Here is an 18,815-nt window from a genome sequence, read left to right on the forward strand (position 1 = left end):
TCTTTAAAAAAATAACATTCCAATGTCTTAATTGCTTGATTAGAAATATGGAAAATAAATGACACTACGATTAACCAAATTATGCAATTAAGAAGCAGCTCCTCCACCACTCCTTCCCATTACCATATGGGAGTTGGGAGAGTTGTTGTATAGTATCTTAGTATCTACACACAAGAAGGCCCACAATCATATAGCAAATAGCTAGCACTAGTGCTAGCCTAGCGCTGATGTTTGATGTTTAAAGCCAACCAACTTTGTTCACATAGAATCGAGTAGAGTGTGGTGAAATCTGACAACGATGCTCTTCGAACAACAAAAGCAGATCACCAAAGAAGACTGAGGAATAACAAGTCACACACAGAGAACAACAATAACAAAAAAAAAAACTCCCAAATGGTAAGTTAAGTCTAGAGGAGACAGGGCCAGGTAGAGAGAGAGAGACAGTTTAAGCCAATGTAGAAGAACACAGGCCAAGAGATTGCCAAGAGGTAGGTAGCCGCGAGTATAGTGTTAGGTCTCAAAAGGTAGGTTACTCCACAGACACCTTGTTTTATACTCGTCGGATCCCTGGTGGTGCTAGTGATCTCTTCCACCTCTTCCTCCTTCTCCTTCTCAGCCATAGATCTTCCAACATCTCTTTTCTCTCATCGGCATCCGTGATTCATTTCAAGTTTATAGCCAGGAAAAAACCTAATAAAAAAAAAAAAAAAACAAAAATAATAAAATTAAAAAAAAGCAAAAAAAAAAAAAACATAACAAACCTCCAAGACTACACAAACGACGACGACGAACAACACACAAAATGAAAAGGCAAGGAAAAACATACACAATAAAAACAAAATAAAAAAAAAGAAGAGAAACAGAAGAACAAAAAAAGCAAAAAGAAGGAATAAAAAAATTCAAGAAAACCGAATTGTTTCCCACGGCATACGATTCGCCGGTCAAACATTGAATCTTGAAGTGGACATGCCGAGAAGTGGAGGGACAAGAGAAACTGCTGGCACTATAGCTCTATAGGTGTATAAAGATACCACACGAACGGTGCGGTGTCTGTAGTGGTATGCACATGGAGTGCATACTTGTGCTACTAGATGGCCCGCATCCACCACACTGCGTGTTGGATTGCGCTTTCATGCGCGATCGTAGCCGATCGATCGACAGGAGATCGGCAGCGCTGCGCGGCGTGGCGGTGGCGGCGGCGCGGTCGGTGAATTGCTTGGATTAAAAGCGACTTTACAAAGAAGACCATGGTGTATACTGGGAGCTGTGCTAGCTAGCTGGCTGGCTGGTGGATCACGAACACGATGATAAAGACGAAGGTAAAGATGAAGAGGTGAGGAGAACCTTTCTGCGCGCAGCACTCGACAAGAATTCGGCCAATTGCCTTGGTAGTAGTTGTTGTAGTGTTGGCTGCTTTATCATGGTGCTATGCCCGTGCTGAACGATCATCCATGAAATGTTGAAAAAAAAAAAAATAACTTTTTTAGTGGTCGATACTTTCTTTGTCAGTTAAGTTAGGTAGTTTTTTGTTGTTGTTTTAAGACATTTAGAGGTGTTCTTCTATTTGACATTTCTTAGCTATGTGTCAAAATTGTAGTAGATGAAGACAGCAATTCTAAATAGTATTGACATTTTTCTCTTCATTTTAAAGAAATTAGCAGAAAATGCACTTTTTTGGTGTATTTTTCTACCCAAATAGGTATAACAATTGACTGCAGTTAGAAACTTAAATCAATTATTTGTTAGTTTGTGTGCAAATTCTTACTATTTGTCATGTCCTCAATCTATCAAGGTTGTAATAGATTAAAAGACAACCACAGCACGAATTCAATGCACTTTTTGACATTTATCTTCTTAGGTATCTGAGAAAAATGAACAAAAAATTGCACTTTTTTGACATTACACTAATTCAATAGCTGTGTTCGATGTTTGAAATGCAGCAATAATATTGGAAAGGTGAAATAAATATACAAGAACGCATTTCCATTTTGAAAAAAAAATAAATAAATAAATAATTAAGAAGAGAAGAGTGAAGTGGAGGATGAGAATCACTCAACCATTGAATTTCTAGTTCTGTCAGAAGACCTATTGTTAAAGTGTTACATATATGTAGGTATGTTTGTTTGTATATTTACGTACAATGATAACACAAACAAAATCCACTAGTTTAATGAATTCAGTTTGCTTTGACGTGTGTATTACAAGTTAGGTAGATACATATATACTCGTATGTAAGTTCTTTTTTTATTTAATAAAATAATAAAAAAACAGTTATGAGCGCCGCGGCTCTTAATTAAGCCACGCAAAGAAAAGGAGGCACAGCCAGTACAACAACAAAAAAACGTAATTTCACCCATTAATTATGTTGTTTTATTTTCTTTTTTTTTTCTTATTGTTTGTTTTTGTCTCTTCCATCGTTGTTGTCGTCATAATACAATGTATAATACCTATATAATGTACATTATATAGATTGCGCGCTCTGAGAAGAAAGTTCCTTCTTCCCATTGCAATATAATTAATAGACGACACATAGTATCTGTCAAACTTGAAGTGTCTGAATGAGATGAGATTTTTTGTTTTAAATAAAAGGCAGGTATCTAGTTGAAGAAAGAGTGTACGAAGAGTTTTGGAATCAATTGATATAACCACAATTCTATTTAACAGGTTTAATTTACTGCGATTAAAAAAAATTGATTCATTATTCATTGAAAGGTAATGAATGACGTTGTTTTTAAAAACCTATTCGAGACATAAAAGTATCTCTGTTATCTGTTCAATACGGTTCCTGTTCTGTTTGATTTTTAGTGGAACAGCAAAATATCTTTCAGTGGGAGAGTAAAAATAAGAATTTCTTCGATTATAGAGAATTTTTTCCTCACTCTACTATATTTGACAATCGACACTTTGGTGAAATAGATCTTAGCTCAAATTATTTTGGTACTGAATACACTTATCCAGAACCAATTTAACACCGTTAAAGTACGTTTCTTAACAGTACCTATCTGCATACTGAAGGTAAAATGAACACACCTATTATCCTACCTAGCCGCGTTCCATTGCAAGTGGATATCTACTCTTTAGAAGATGATCTAGTACATTTACTTTCACTTGAAATTTACCTCAAAGGAAGGCGGCTATTATCCGATCATGATATGAAATGAAAACAAACATTCCTTTTTATCCTTTTTTCCGAAAGTTTTCGATCTGTTTATTTTCCCTTTTTGCCATAATCTGATAAAAATGGTGAATTTAAAATAAAATAAGGGGAAGTTTCATGCTTGTATTTTTATCCATTTATAAACCCAGATCAGATTTGGGGGGATTTCACTCGGCTTTCAAAGTTAATCCTATTATAAATCTTTTTTTTTTCATAACATATCACCACTGTCTTCTTTTTCTGTTAAATCCAAGATTAACTTTTGATGAAAATATGGTGAAGGATTTAAAATTAGGTTTTAAGTCATGACATAAAAGTCATAATAGCAGACTGTGTAAATTTAAACTCCGACTGAACTTCCGCTGATCCTCTTTAATCGGTGCATTATTTGGTGTATGATTGACCCCAAGAAAGATCATAATCAATCTTAATCACCAAAAATCGCACGATAAAATGATAATAAAGATATAACTCGTTATAAGTACCAGCAGAATTTTGTAAAATTAATTGCTAAAATGATATATCACACTGTTTTAACTGCTCAATTAAGCGGGTATAGTCTATCTTTTGTCCAACAATCATGAAACTATCTTGTCCTGCCATCTTAATGTGCTCATACTTAGCATCGCTTCTTTTTTATTTTATGAAAATCGGATAAGTTTGAATGAAAATTCCTTTAAGAATATGTAGGTATATTTTTAGACAAATAACTAAAACAAGATTAAACATGCATGCAATTTTTTTAATAATGAAGATCATTAACTTTATTTTTTTCATTTGTGTCAATGTGCAAGATTTTGTTTTAAGAATTGCAAAATAAAAACAAATAAATAAGAACCAAACAAAAAAAAAAAAAAAAAAACAAGCACACATGATCCACGAAGAAGGAGACCATATGTGTGTACCCAGTTTCAAGCTAAGATGCTGTCATTTGCGTTTAAGTTCTTTTTTATTTTTATACATATTTTTTTTTGATATAAGAACATTCATTGAAGAAGAACCCCAGGAGAGAGTTTTTTTTTTATATATATTTTTTGTTAAACAAGTAAAGTAAATCGACACTTTTACCCGTACAAGTGGGGATGATGTATTTTTATTATTGGTATATTCCAGGCATGATGTTGTCTGTGCACTTTTTAATCATGCAAAATACCTACTTGAGCAGCTTTTTTGCTTTTTTTGTATCATTTTTGTTTTTTTATATTTTGAAGGGGTCTCTCTGAAACAGCAGGAGAATGACATTTGCTGGTAGACCGTTGGATTGATGACCTACGCTGAGCATATGGTTTAAAGGAGGGCAAAGAGGAGTCAAGGAATGCATGCTTTTTTTTTAACCTACCAACTACAAAGAGAAGCGAAATACCAATAAAGGTAGATATAGGTAAAGGTAAGGTAGGTAAGTTGATGCGTTTTTTGCTCTTTTTATTTTTTGTTGATATATTATCTTGAAGGCTAGTTGATCTGGGTTTATTAATTAAAAATAAAAAAATTAACTAATAAGGAATGTTGAAAGGATGGTGCTTTAATAATAATAAAAAAAAAAAATGGGTCTTTATATATGTACTTTGAACTCATGTTAACATAACCTACAAAGTAAAATAAACTAACACAAATTCTGTGACATTATTTTTAATTAAATTAAATAAAAATTTAGAAACAAAAGAGTTTTCATTACGCATGGCACAAAGCATATAGGTACCAAAGTACCGACTCAGCGAAACGAGTTTTTTTTTAAATTTTTTGTTAGAAATTGTGTAAGTAAGCTCACTCAAGTCTTCTATTAATTTTAAAATAATTGTTAAACTTTATTTTTATGAATGAGCTCTAACTGAGGTTTATCTGATTATTTTTAAATACCTATTGGCCCTTATTGAAAAACTAATTGTGGATTCTCAGCAAGTAAGTTTTACGTGAACGAAGCTGTGTTCCTTAACGCTACTATGTACTTAAAGTTGCTTCCAACTACTATAATATATTAATGAAAATCTTTAAGTACTAAGCAGTAGATAAATGCGCCCAAAGGAATTCAGCTAGTATTGTTAATGGATTTCAACAAATTTTGATTTAAAAGTACTTTGCAAAGTGAAAAAGAGAAATTCATTTGAACAGCTCGAAAATCTTGATTCAGAATTTTGGCTAGTCTAAAACTAGATAACTTTACGATCACCTTTTTTTTAGAACCAAAGTAATTTTAATGTACTTTTAATTTCAAATTTAGATTTTCAAGAAAAGGTCAAACAATTTCAAACTGCCTAAACAGAAAAAAGGTTCTTGGAATTGGAATGATTCTACATTTTTTTTTTTTTCGACAAAAGCTAGATTTTAAGTTGCTATTTTTAGTTAAGATTATTTTGTGAACCAAAATTTTAAGGTCTTTTAAATGAAAATTGCAAGGCGTTAGAAGGATCCTACGGAAACTGGGAAACAAATTAAAGAATACTGCCTAAAGTGAGGCAGCATTCCTGTATATTAGCAGTCAAACACTACATTCACTGTCACCCGCAACTAACTGCAAGGATTTTTGATCCAGAGACCGAAAACTTGACCAACATTTTCGTCGCTAACGTTTCTGAAAATGCAAATAGCAATTTAAACCAAGTTGAAAACCTTTAAGCATTGAATGAATGTAGGTTTCTTTATCCTAGAGGTTTCTTAAGGCGACAAAAGTTAATTTCTATTAAATTATCTTTTTCTTAATCCCTAAGGTGAAGTTTTTCAGTTAACTCTAGATCAACTGAATTGATTTTACTATAGAAAAACAGTTTCGAGTTAACTGGAGTCAACTTCTGAACTGATAAAATGGGCCTAATAGGAACATTTCATTTTCGATTTATAGGTAAGAGCAAGTAAAGGCTTTCACACCTTGGAAAGGATATGTACTTTGATCAAATGTATGTGTTTGGAAATACTTTGATCAAAACCATGTTTTTTGAAAGTTGCGTCCTTTTTTCTTAAGATTCGGCCATGAATTGTAGACTTTAAAAGTCATTTAAGTTGAATGTCAGTAATCTAAACAAGATTTTTTAACTCTGAACTGACAAAAGGAAATGTAGAATTTGTTTGGTTTTCTTTCGGAAATAAATTTCCAAATTTTAAGGATCTTGGTGGATAGTTTATTCAAAACCCTACCGAATCGTTTTCATTACAAAAATCTAATGTGTGATATCTCAATGTTTAAAAATAGAAATAAAAAGATATCAATCGACATTTTTTTCATTTTTTGACATAATTTTCTTAATCAAGAAAAAAATCAGCCAAAAAAATGAAAAAATACTCACCTCACTTAAAACTAATAATAAAATCCATGCAGACAGGCAAATTTTAATCCAATTCATTTTGTAAAATGAAGTTTTGTTGCAATTTGTTGGGCAGCAAAAAATTGTGTGTTGTTGGTTGATATTTTAACCAACAAAAAAAGTAATAAAATACTTTTTTGTGTTTTCAAGTTGAAATAAAAAAAAAATTAATTTGCGCACTTTTTTTATGTTGTGTGTAAAGATGTGCGCGCTTGAAAGAGTGTAATCCAAAATATAATTTATATATTTGTGTGTTATTGCACAAAAAATTATAAAATTTTCTTTATTTTTTTTTTACTAAATTTTACGGTTTGACAGTTTTAATTTAACCATTTCGTCAGAATTTTTGTTTTATAGTGTATCACAAAACTTTTAACCTATGTTTTATTATATTTAGCACATAAATTGTTACACTTTTCTCATTTTGTTTTGGAGAAATATTTTTTAATCCCAAGGATATTTTTATTTTTTTTTTTGGTGGGATTTTCTTAAAATTCGCTATTTTCTTTACGATAAATAACGTTATAAGCACATGTTCGTCGTTGACAGTCAAACACTTTAATTTTTATCCACAATTCGAGTGAAGGACTGTTCGTTTTTACTTTTATAACGGTCTTTTCACGATTTTTTTTGACAGAAGTTGATGCGCGCGGTAAACTCTTGTATTTTTTTGAGTGGTGGATTTTTTTTCAATAGAATTCCGCCGATTGTTTTAAAAATTTGTCACTTTCAAATATTATTTTTTTTTTTGATGATGATAATTTAAAGCCGGCGTTTAAATAAAAAATCAATGAAGACGAGTCTCTTTAAATTATCTTTTTTTGTAAATATTGAAAATTTTTTAAAAAATCGTATATTAATATAGCAATCGTTATAAATTTTTTTTTTTTTAAATGTGTATGTGTGTATTAGCAGTGTGTGAAAATTATATAGCACGGTGCGATAGCGATTTGTAATGTCCGACCCGACATTCACCACGCAAACTTCAAAACTGGCAACTAGTTCGACGTTTGGCTCATCCGTCAACTCAAACATTTTCAACTTTGCATTCGAAATGAATTTTTGATGCAAACAGTACAAAAGTATTCATTTCTATTTATGTTGTTGTCTCTTTTGCACTCATAATGAAACAATGATGGTGGAAAAGAAAAAGCAAACTGTGTTTTGTGTAAATGCAATATAAAATACAACAACAATCAATTGCAAGGGAAAGAGGAGAAATATATAATACAACGAGAAGTAGCAACATAAAAAACAACAAACAACTCTCGTCTCGAACTCGACAGATGTTTTCTTGTCTTCTCCATTCTCTCTTCGTTTGATGTTGTATTTTTTGTTGTTGTATTTCGAATTGAATTCGAAATTTGAGAGGATGAATGTGAATGATGATGGTGGTGAATTTATTTTTTTCATTCTACTATTGAATGAATAGAATGAATTGCCGGCTGCAATTCAAATTTGTTGGATTTATTTCCCCTTAAATTGATTCATTTGTTGTTATTTTTATAAAATGAATTCGATGATTTTTTTGTTTACTTGAGAGAGGAATTTTTGTGTTTTGTGTAGCTCTTTGCTCTAGTAGTTAGCAGATTAGACGAAGGCGAAAAAATAAAATTGGCGCTAGTGTTGTTGTTGATTTTAATTAACACATTAGAGCGAATAAAATTATTATCATTCTATTGGCGGGATGATTTGAATTTGGTTATATGTTATGTGAAGTAACCGTTGGGTAAGGTAACGATATTTTTTCTCTCGAAAGATAAGAATGCACAATACATACTTACCCTAGTTGTAAATAAATCATTAAAACAAATTATTGATAAACAAACATTCAGAAATTGCAAATATAGATAGGTACATATGTACATACCTACCTACCAAAGCTATTCTTGGAAAAAGCATTTATAGTTAAATATATGTAGTTCTCTTTGAATTTTGGTGGATTACCTACTAAAAGGTGGATCGTAGGGACGCGTCCGGACGTAGGCTAACCAGTATGTGAGGGTGCCAATTGCCAATTGCCAATAGTTTACTCTTCAGGGGATCTTAAAAATCTATGGAGTTTGGTGTTAACAAAATCGTCGTTTGGAGATATAATACATTTTAAAGTTGGAAAAATTCTTCCAAACCCAGTTTTATTTAGTTACAAATTTGCAATTTATCTTTAATAAATAAATTTAAAAAGTTAATATTTGAGCGTAGTGAGATATGTATAGGTAGGTATGTTGTTTAGACCAAACTATTTTTCGTTCAAGAATAAGATTATTTCGAGTTGTGTCCTTTTTCGGACTTACCGCGATTTACTTTTGTTTTTTTTTTGAAACAAATCAATCGATTAAAATATTTTTCAGTCATTTCCGTCATTGGTAAAAAAAAGGAAATGAGTTGTGCTGTTTTGATTGGTCAAAACATCACAAAAGTTTTAGTTATGGCATTACGATCTAACATAATTTTAGAAAAAGGACTTAAGTGTGGTTAGGACCATTTAATCTCTTTGGAACTAGTTTACTTAGAGTTATGCTGTTCAGACCAAACGAAAATAGATTTTTTTTTAAATAGTTCTGCATACTTAACTCATTTTGGAAAAAAAATGGACTTATTCTGTTAATACCAAACTCCATAGAAATAGTATACCTACTACCTATCTACAATTTTTTGTTCTAGTTTTAGTTTTAATTTTAATTTTTTATCTTAATTTATTTAAATTAATATAATATCACAAATAGGTAGGCACGTTTGTGTAGGTACACACAGAGAAAAAGTAACTATTTTAACCGGGATAACTATTTTAAATAAGTAGATAAAGTAGTCATTATTGACTAGGTATTTAAATAGTCACATATGTATAACTATTTTAATAGTTAAAATTCACTCATTAATAGTTAATTTGGAGAACACGAGTACTTCGATTGACTATATTAAAATAGTCACAAATAACCATTTTACCATTTTTTAACTATTTTAATAGTTATCCCGATATTAACTATTTCTTCTCTAAGTGTACCTAAATATCGTGGGCACAGCGCCAAAACCACTAATCTGCAAAATTGTAGTTTTGAGAAAAACGACTTCAAAGTTTTGGAAATTCATGCAATCTTATGGGAACTCGTGCTACGGAAATTGATATTTTAGGCTTTTAGGCAACAGATGGATGATTGGGGTCGAAGCAGTGGAAAGAGGGACCGATAACAAGTTAAATAACGCATTAAAGTGAAAATGTCCAAAAATGCAGATTCGCGGTTTTAGCTTTGTGCCGACGATATGTAGGTAGTTCAAATACAGTGGCGTACGTTGAGTCGTCTGGGCCCCTTTCATATTTGGGGGCCCTTTAGATACAAAAAAAGTACGTATACGCCATACATTTTTTTGTATGGCTTATATATTTTTAGGTTTATTTTAATGTTTTAATATGTTCGTAATGCACTTTGCCTAAAATGAAATATTTAGAGACCCCTAAAATAATTTTGTTTTTAGCTTAGAATTAATAGTTCTTGGGGCCTCTGTTCTGAAGTAATATGTACATGTACATGTACATATTTGATTTTCCATCATCAAACATAATTTTTTTTTATTGTTGGGCCCCTGAAAAATTCATTTTGGGGCCCTCAAAATTAAATATTGAGCGGCCCCTAAAATAAAAATTTTTGAAGCTTAGAATTGATAGTTCTTGGGGTCTCTGTTCTAAAGTAATGTACACATTTGATTTTCCATCATCAAACATAGTTTATTTCTTTTGGGGCCCCTGAAAAATAATTTTTAGGGCCTCAAAATTATCAGAATTAAGTGCTTAGAGGCCCCTAAAATATAATATAATTTTTTTGGAGCCAAGAATTAATAGGTATTGAAGCCTCTGTTCTGATGTAATATTCGGAATGCCACCAAGAACGTAATGTTTTTAGTTTGTGCATTGATGTATTTATGTTGGGGCAAAAAAAAACAATTTTTTTTTAAGTACTGAAGTAAAGGCATTTGGGGTCCCTGCAGGGCCCTGGCTTGAAGTTGTTTTTTGCTTTTTTGGGGCCCCTAATGTATTATTTGTGGTTGCAAAGATTTTTCAAGTAATATTTTTTGGGGCCCTAAGATAAAATTATAATTTTTCTTTTAAAAAAGCAGTTTATTTCCTTTTGGAGCCCCTGGGGTAACCTTTTTTATCAAATCAATATATATTATGTGGCTACATTATACATTACACTGAATGACATAATTTGTCTCCCTTGTATCCAAAGTGATTCAAATTCATTTTAATTTACTTCGTAACTCAATTTATGCTAACAGTTTCCTTCTCTGCATTGTCTTCAGTGGGGGCCCTGAGGTCGGTCGGGGGCCCCGGGGCGTCGCCCCGCTTGCCCCAAGGGAGTGTACGCCCCTGTTCAAATATATTCTATACCTACTACATATCGTCGCCGTAGAGCAAAATTGTTCTAAGTCACAAAAAGCTAATTTTACACGGGACGATTTTTAAGTTTCAAATTGATTTAAAGCGACAATTCTCTGCTCGTTTGCCATTCAAGTTATGTTTTTTAAAAAGTTTGCTCTTTTCTCTTTAATAAAATATTCAAGTTAACCTCATTAGTAGGTAGGTATAGTATGCTATTTCTAAATAGGTATTTTTAAAAACTAAAAACCCAAAATTTAACATAGAACAATTCCTATGCAAGTACGTTTTTTCCTTAAATAAAAAGTGGACTTAGAACAAAATATGATGGGACTTAGAACAATTAAGAATACTCGGGCTCATTTTCAAAAGGCTACTTCCCATTAAATTATATTATCTGCGGAATGAAATTTTTTTTTGACAAAAATGGTTTTAAAATTCGGAAAGAGCACCCTCAAATTAGTAAAACTGCATCATTAACTCATTTTCGGTAAAAATTGGATTTAGAACAATTTTGCTTTACGCCGACGATATATCTACCATATCCCAAAGAAATTTGATTGTATGGAGAAGATTCGTGCTTTTCCTACTCTTAAGTGGCCTCTAAAAATATTTTTTTTTTGTCGAATTTGACGAAAAATTTACTATTTTGTTTTTATTTTGAGTTATTTGGATTTTAATTTTTTAAATTATGAAAGAATTTATTAGTTGAACCTGGAAACATTATTGAACAGTCGTCACTGGCGAAATGAAATTCGTTAGACCTGCGATATCGGTACGAATTGTGTCGTACAGTGGTGCCTTTGGTGGTTTTTGGCATCAAAAATCATTTGCACGGCCATTTCTTGACGAAAAGACATGAAACTTGGTAGGTATCCCGAAAGATATGGGCCCTTAATTATGAAAGTGGACTAAGTCACTGGTAAAAAAACGATTAAAACTAGCATGGAGCTAGTAGCATCGTCAAAATTGATGTCTTCAGGCTTAGGGGGAAATGACAAAGAGCTTCAATCCTTATATTCAGAATATGAATTTGTGTCAATTTAGCCGACTCACATTAATTGAAAAACTCGCGATATTTAATCTCCTGAAAACCATATATATGTAAGGCTGCGATTTAAAGCTGCCAGACTTTTGAATTCGTTATTAAAACCCTTAAGGCTATAAAACTGCATAAATTTGCTGTGGGCTCTCGGTCTATTAATGTTTATGGGCAATATTGTCATTCTCGCCTCGAATGTTGCAAATGATTATTAATATGCTCCAACCTCCAAATATAGTACCTACCTAGAGACCAGAATCCTCATAGTGAATACCATCAAATCAAAAGTATTAATATTTCGAAATGGAACTGTTAGGTACCTATGCCAGAGAAGAGAGATAAACATGGGAAAATGACTGCATTTGGTAAAGGAGTATTATAATACCTTGGAGTTATAACTTATAATTATCCCCAAAACTAGTGAAATCGAAAAAAGCCAACAATGTGGCCCAAGTGCAAAATGTAAACTTTTCGAGGTCGAAATTATGCCAAGTAACGGCCAAGTATGCGGTATTTCAACAAAACTTCATGGTTCTAAAAAAAAAAAAATTTGGCAAGACAACACATCAGTGAACATTTTGATAATGCTCGAAAAGGTTCATAAAACCTTTTTTCAAAGTAGAACTTTTTTTTAACCTGATACGAATGAACCGATAACGTAGCAAACGTTCCTAAAAAGGTAGAAACACGTTGTTATATCCACAAAATTCAACATATCAATATGAACTAAATAAGAAGATTCGAGAACCTTTAGTCAATATCGTATTTCTTCGTAATAAAGATGTTTACCTAAATTCGGAAGTAAAAAACCTGCATACAAAAAAATCTATAAAACAAACCGGAACCACCTTACAATTTTCCCATACCTACCTTTCTCATTTCGCAGAATAACAAGTTGCAGAACCACCATATGCTTTTAAATCTCTTAACACCAACAAATCTTTGCAGTTTGACTGTGGGAAATATTTTTTCGTTTCAATTTATCCAAAATCTGTGTTTTCCAAAATGCACCACCTTGTCTCTTTCACCTTACAGATCGTTGTAAACAGTTTTTTTTTTTGTATTCGAGTCAGATGTTTAACAATGCGATCCCCCCACACACAATAATTTATTTATCTCACCAAGGATGAGGATGCATTTACAAAACGCACTAAAATCTGAAAACTGAACCGAGCATGTGCGTAGATTTCTTATCTTCGTGTGAAAACCTCACCATCATCGGAGAGTGAATGATTCTGAGACAAGTATACCTACAAAAAATAATAATAACAAGGATTCAAGGCGCTCAAAATGCAGTATATGCACCCTTAACTCAAGAAACTACCTGTTTTCTTCCAAAGCAGTTCACTCTCCTGGAACATACACATCCTCCAATATCCGGAATTGAATTTGTTTGCTCTCGATAAAAAGGACGAACAACATGGGATGCAAACAAAATTTGCATTAAGGATGAAAAATAAAGCAAAAAAAAATAATAAGCAGGAAGATTGTAAAAAGGGAAGCAACTACATACAAGGATGAGGATGTTCTTCAATGCAGGAACATCCTACCGATTTCTTCATTAAACAATAACAACAAGAAAAAAACAATAAATTTTTTCGCCATTTACTTCAGCTCTGTTCCCGCTTCTGGTTCCTCTTCATTTTGCATTATATGCATGTGTGTATAGTTTGTAGGACAGGACATGACGAACAACACAAACTGGCTCCTTTTTTCTTCCTCTTTTTTTTTGTGTGCGCTTCGCTTGATATTAATTTATATTTATTTTTTTATTTGTCAGCAAAGCGGATATGTCCTACGCTTCTTAATGGAAGAGCAGGAACACAACAAATATATGGAACTACCTGCCATCGTGCGTCTCTATTGCCGAGGACAAGAAGAAGGATATTATTCAAGTTTTTTTTTTTCATGAGAACTTTAAACAAACGGAAGTGCGGAATTGTGAGTTCCTTTTATCATAAACAAAAAAACAAAATGTGAAAGGTGCAAGGATATGCTGTTTGAATTAGAGTAACCTGATAAGCAGAATAGATAGTTTAGACTGGCAGGTTTAAAATTTCGATGGCCTTGCATTTAGGATGATTTTTTTTTTATTTGTTTGTGTCCCGAAACCAGACTTTAAATTATTTTTTTGAGTTTCAAATAACGAAAGGTAGGATGGAATTATTTAGGATTGGCTTAGAAAAAAGAAATAACAGTCTGAAAAAATCCCATCCAAATTATTTTTTTTTTTTTAATTTGTTACTTTCTGCGTTAATCTGATAGTGGCAACGCTAAAAGTATATGAAATTTTCAAAAATACGTTCCCACCGAAGTAATGAAATGACATAGTTTTTTTTTTCGCAATTTAGAAAGTTTGACGGAAAGAACACCTGGTTTGAGAGTCAAACATTAATGTTATTTAGGAAAAATGTACCTAAGTATGTATTTAGTTGGGAGTGAAGTGGACTTAGGTCCATTTTCTTCACTCGGAGTTGAACAAAACTTGAGAATTTTTATATTAAAAATTCTCAAGTTATGTTCAACTCCGAGTGAAGAAAATGGACCTTAGGCATCTCAGATTTGAAGTATGTCCCATTTCACTTCTTTCCTAAGTTGTTTTCAAATGATTTCTAGCAGGTTCGACCAGGCCTATGGATAAAACCAATAGTTTTCATAGAACTCTTTGGTGTATTCGTCCCATAACGTCTCCTAGGGAATGGTCGAAATGTATTCTATGGAAACATTAAGAGCTAAACTGTGCCCAAGACCAGCCCAAGCTAAATAGGCGCCCGGAGCAAGCTTCACATCATCGCCCCCTTTTTTAGTTACCTACTTTAGACGCGGAGAAAAAAGACCAGCTAAAAACAAGCGGATTCCACATTAAATTAAGCGGATTTCTGCATGGTTTTTTTGGCAAAGATGACTTCCGTCTTAAATTAAACGGACAAATCTTCATAATTTCTTGAATGCGCAAATTCAAAAGAAATCCACTTAATTTAAGCGGAATATCATCTTATTTTTATGTGGAAACATTTTAAGTAAAAAAAAAGTCACTGAATATCGAACCTACTATCTCACTGTTGGAAATGAGTTTGATAAACTGACTATAATTTAATAATGAAAATTCACATTAAAATAAGATGAAGTTCACCTGATCAGATTCCCCTTATTCTAAGCGGAAATAGTATTGTTTTAAGAGGATCATGGCATCATCTTATTTTAGGGTGAATTTCGAATAAATGAACTGAATCCGAAGTTTTTTAGGTTCTCCGCTCCCTGTGAAACCGTGTCTAGCTTATTTTTCTGCATGATCATTTTCTTAAAATTTCATATGATAAGGTTCATTATGTAGTAATCAACCATTTTAGTACAACTCTATCCATTTTTCAATCTTATATAACTTGTTAAAAGGCTCTAACTTTTTCCCCACTATTAAAGGATACGGTCAACCTTTGTAGTATAATTCTTCGCTTAAGCTACGAAGCTTTTCTTCCTACTAATTGAATTTTTTGAAAACAGCCGGCAGATATAACTTTCTAGTTGTTCTTTGAAGTCTATTATATTAACCTGATAAGAACCGGCACAACCGATACTTTACAGATCAATTTGCAAGCGAAAAATTCAACCGAGTTGAGCTTCGGTACCATGGTATAAAAAGACAAGGTATGATCATTAGAGCCGCCATCTTACAAAATGGGGTAATAAGGTTTTGACGTTTGGCATTTGGCAAAGTCAAAAGCAACAACAATTTCCAAGACAAATTTGTTTACATCAACAATTTCAATGGGCTGGGCTATCAAAACCTTAAGTAGCCATAAGTTTTGACAGTTCTCGATACTGAGTTTTTTCTAATGATCATACCTACTCTTTTTATACCATGCTTCGGTACTAACTGGGCCAACACCAAAACGTAATACTTACGGGAGCAATAAGTGGTAGGGTAGAAGGGGGAGGATTTGCCAGGATTTAGGAAAATTGATATAACGCAAAGTTTTTACGTTTCTTTTAATTTTTTTATATCTGATATTATTATTGACTTTATCATCTTCACTTAAATATTTTTTTCATCTTGATATATTAATTATTTATATTTTTAATAATTTATTCAAAAAAAACAAAAAGTGATGTGGCAAAGCCTCCCCAGGTGGGAGGCTTTGCCACGGGGGTGGGGAGGGATTGCCAGTTACCTAAATATAAAAGTTAATACAAATAAAACCAATAATCATAAACAAAACTTCTTTTTAGCTGAAAGTACGAAGAAGGGATTGATTTTTAAGGATTCTGTCATCCTCTTTTGAGGAAGCTTGCTTCTGGCAAATGTACCCCATGGGGTACATTTGCCAGAGCAAAACCTACCCAAAAACAAATGGCAAATGCACCCCACAAGCTAATCTTTCAAAAATTCACTTATAACTTTTTTATAAGTTAAACAATAAAAAAATCACTTGTACACAGCATAGTACACATAATTTTCAAAAGATATTTGTATAAAAAAGTAATTTAACAAGACAAATATTAAAAATTTACGACGATTATGTGCCTTCATATTTTGGTTTTCAACATTAAAAAACTAATAAAAACAAACACAAGCGTCTAATTTATTTCGTGTCCAGCCAAAAGCTGTCAAACTTTGTGGAAAGTTTTCAATCATAAATGTGCAACAGAAAATGATTTTTCGGTATTTAATATTCTGTTGGTTTGGAAAAAAACCTGGACTGGCAAAGGCACCCCACTGGCAAATGCTCCCCCTTCTACCCTACATACTTATCGGAGCAATCCGTGATACATGTAAAAACCGAGGAAACCAGTAAAACTTCACGCAGAAAAATAATGGACCTACCGAGAAGTGGGTTATACCTTATACAGTATGTGGCCACATGATTATGACCGATGAAAATTTTCACAAAGGAGAATGGGCATTTTGGACGTTGAGCGGCCATTTATGAAATTGGTATCAAATGAAAGAACAGTAACTTAGGAAAAACTTTTACGATGGAAGTTTGGCTGTATTGCGTAAAGAATGCATGAAATTGCAATATTAGTATTGTTAATGTATCGTTCAATGTGTTAAGGACAAATCGAATTATTTTGATTTTAAATACAAAAAATGATACTCTGTCATTTTCCCTAAGCCTCAAGACATTATTCTTGAAAATCCGGCCAATAGAACTCATAATATTAGATTTTTAAGCCAACCACTTCTAGATTTTGTTCGAGAGTTTTCAAACGATTAAAACAAACTGAAAAGCCTTATAGTTTGAATTCTAGTGGTTGGATATTCAAGATAAAGGTCTTCATACTCAGGTAAAATGACAGAGTATCATATTTTGCACTTAAAATACCCATTAAAGCTACAACATTGAGACAATCTATAAAAAGTGTTATATGCAAAAATGCATTTTAAAGCTTTGTGAAGTACATCATAAGGATAAAACTTCTGCACAATATATGTACGACTTAGTTACATAAAAAAATAACAAATTCATTCCTGGCCGCGTAAAGTCCACGTTCCATACAAACTTGCCCATTCTCCTTTGTGACGCTTAAACTAATTTCATTTTATTTTTTCTGTACAGTTATTATTATTACGACTTTCTACTACAACGCTATGAGTGTCACGTCCTTTCTAAGTAAGAAAAATTAAAGAATAAACAAGCTTGGTAATTTTCCGGGGATGAATTCCACAAATAACGCTCTTTGGGGATTCTTAGCGAAATACTGCAGAAAACCTTATACCAACTGGTGGAAAAGCTTAGTGGTGAGTGGCTGAATCATTACAAGCACAGGACAACAACTCATTCAGTTAAAAACGGAGTTCCCGAAAGAATAAAGGCATTTTGCAACAAAACGCAAACACGAAATATTGAAAAAATCGTCATCAACTTTATTACTTTGCCTCTTTAAAAAAAAATTCGTAGTGGCATAATGTTTTATACAACCGTAATAATACTGTACTGTACAGAAAAAAAAAAAACAAAATAAAATTAGTTTTTAGCGTTCTAGTTAAAGAAATTAGTGACAATTGGAAATTTTCATCGGTCATAATCATGTGGCCACCTACTGTATAAAATGTGTTAAAAATAACGTAGTCTTGGTTAAAAACTAAGTAGTTCTCGTTGCTAAAATCAACGTAGTTCGGTTAAGTTAAATTGTTTAAAATTACCATTTTAGAAGGTTATTTTAATATTTATCAAGAAACTCGGTTAAAATTTGAGATTTTATTAAAATTTAACCCAGAAAGTGGGTAAGATTAAACAATTTTTAATAACCGAGTCGACTCGTGTAATTATAACCGGGGTAAGTTTGCAGGTGCTATATTAACAATCTTCTCTGTTAATTTTACACGAGTTTTACGTTGTATTTAACCGATCATTTTTCTCCGTGTTTCTGTCATGATGTCACTGCTGTTTTAAATATTAGGTTGTACCTACCATAATTCTAAGTATTCTTTTTCTTCCCTTTAACTTTCTAAACCTTTTCCATCTTTATTTTTGTAAGAATAATAAGATTTACCTATCTATATTCAGAACAGCTGAAAATGTCAGCAGAGAAGAATATAAATTTGACTGTCTTCTTAGCAGCAATTTCAATGGCAATTTCATTGCATTTATTTGAAACCGTTCAAGTTCAGAATAAGAGTTATTTTTAAAAAGATATAGGTATAAAACATGTACATATGCAATTTGAACATCTTTAAAGTTGATTGAATGTTATTCTTACTCCTAGTTAAGCTATAAACATTATCTGAACTACACATATCCCCATTATACATAAAACGTTCCGTCCAAAAACGCATCCAACAAGGAGTCTTCCCTTTACCCAAAATCTTTATTACCCATGCAGTTTTTATTGCAAGGCCACCAAATTCAAATAAAATTACTCTTTAAATATATATGAAGCGTATAACTCAACTCATAATACAGCTATTATCACATAAAGTGCAAATGAGAGCAATAAAATCGC

General features: G+C 32.4%; 1 protein-coding gene across 1 annotated transcript in view; it reads right to left on the reverse strand.

Moving 5' to 3' along the window:
* Positions 1 to 7,445, reverse strand: part of LOC129913807 (neurogenic locus protein delta) — a 39,393-nt gene extending 31,948 nt beyond the window's left edge. Inside the window, exon 1 of the mRNA XM_055992672.1 lies at positions 6,436 to 7,445. Coding sequence (XP_055848647.1) covers positions 6,436 to 6,492 — 57 coding nt within the window. The 5' untranslated portion in view covers positions 6,493 to 7,445. The remainder of the gene's footprint in view (positions 1 to 6,435) is intronic.
* Positions 7,446 to 18,815: the final 11,370 nt, after the last annotated feature.

The sequence above is a fragment of the Episyrphus balteatus genome, chromosome 3 (assembly GCF_945859705.1).
Source record: "Episyrphus balteatus chromosome 3, idEpiBalt1.1, whole genome shotgun sequence".
NCBI classification, from domain to species: Eukaryota; Metazoa; Arthropoda; class Insecta; order Diptera; family Syrphidae; genus Episyrphus; species Episyrphus balteatus.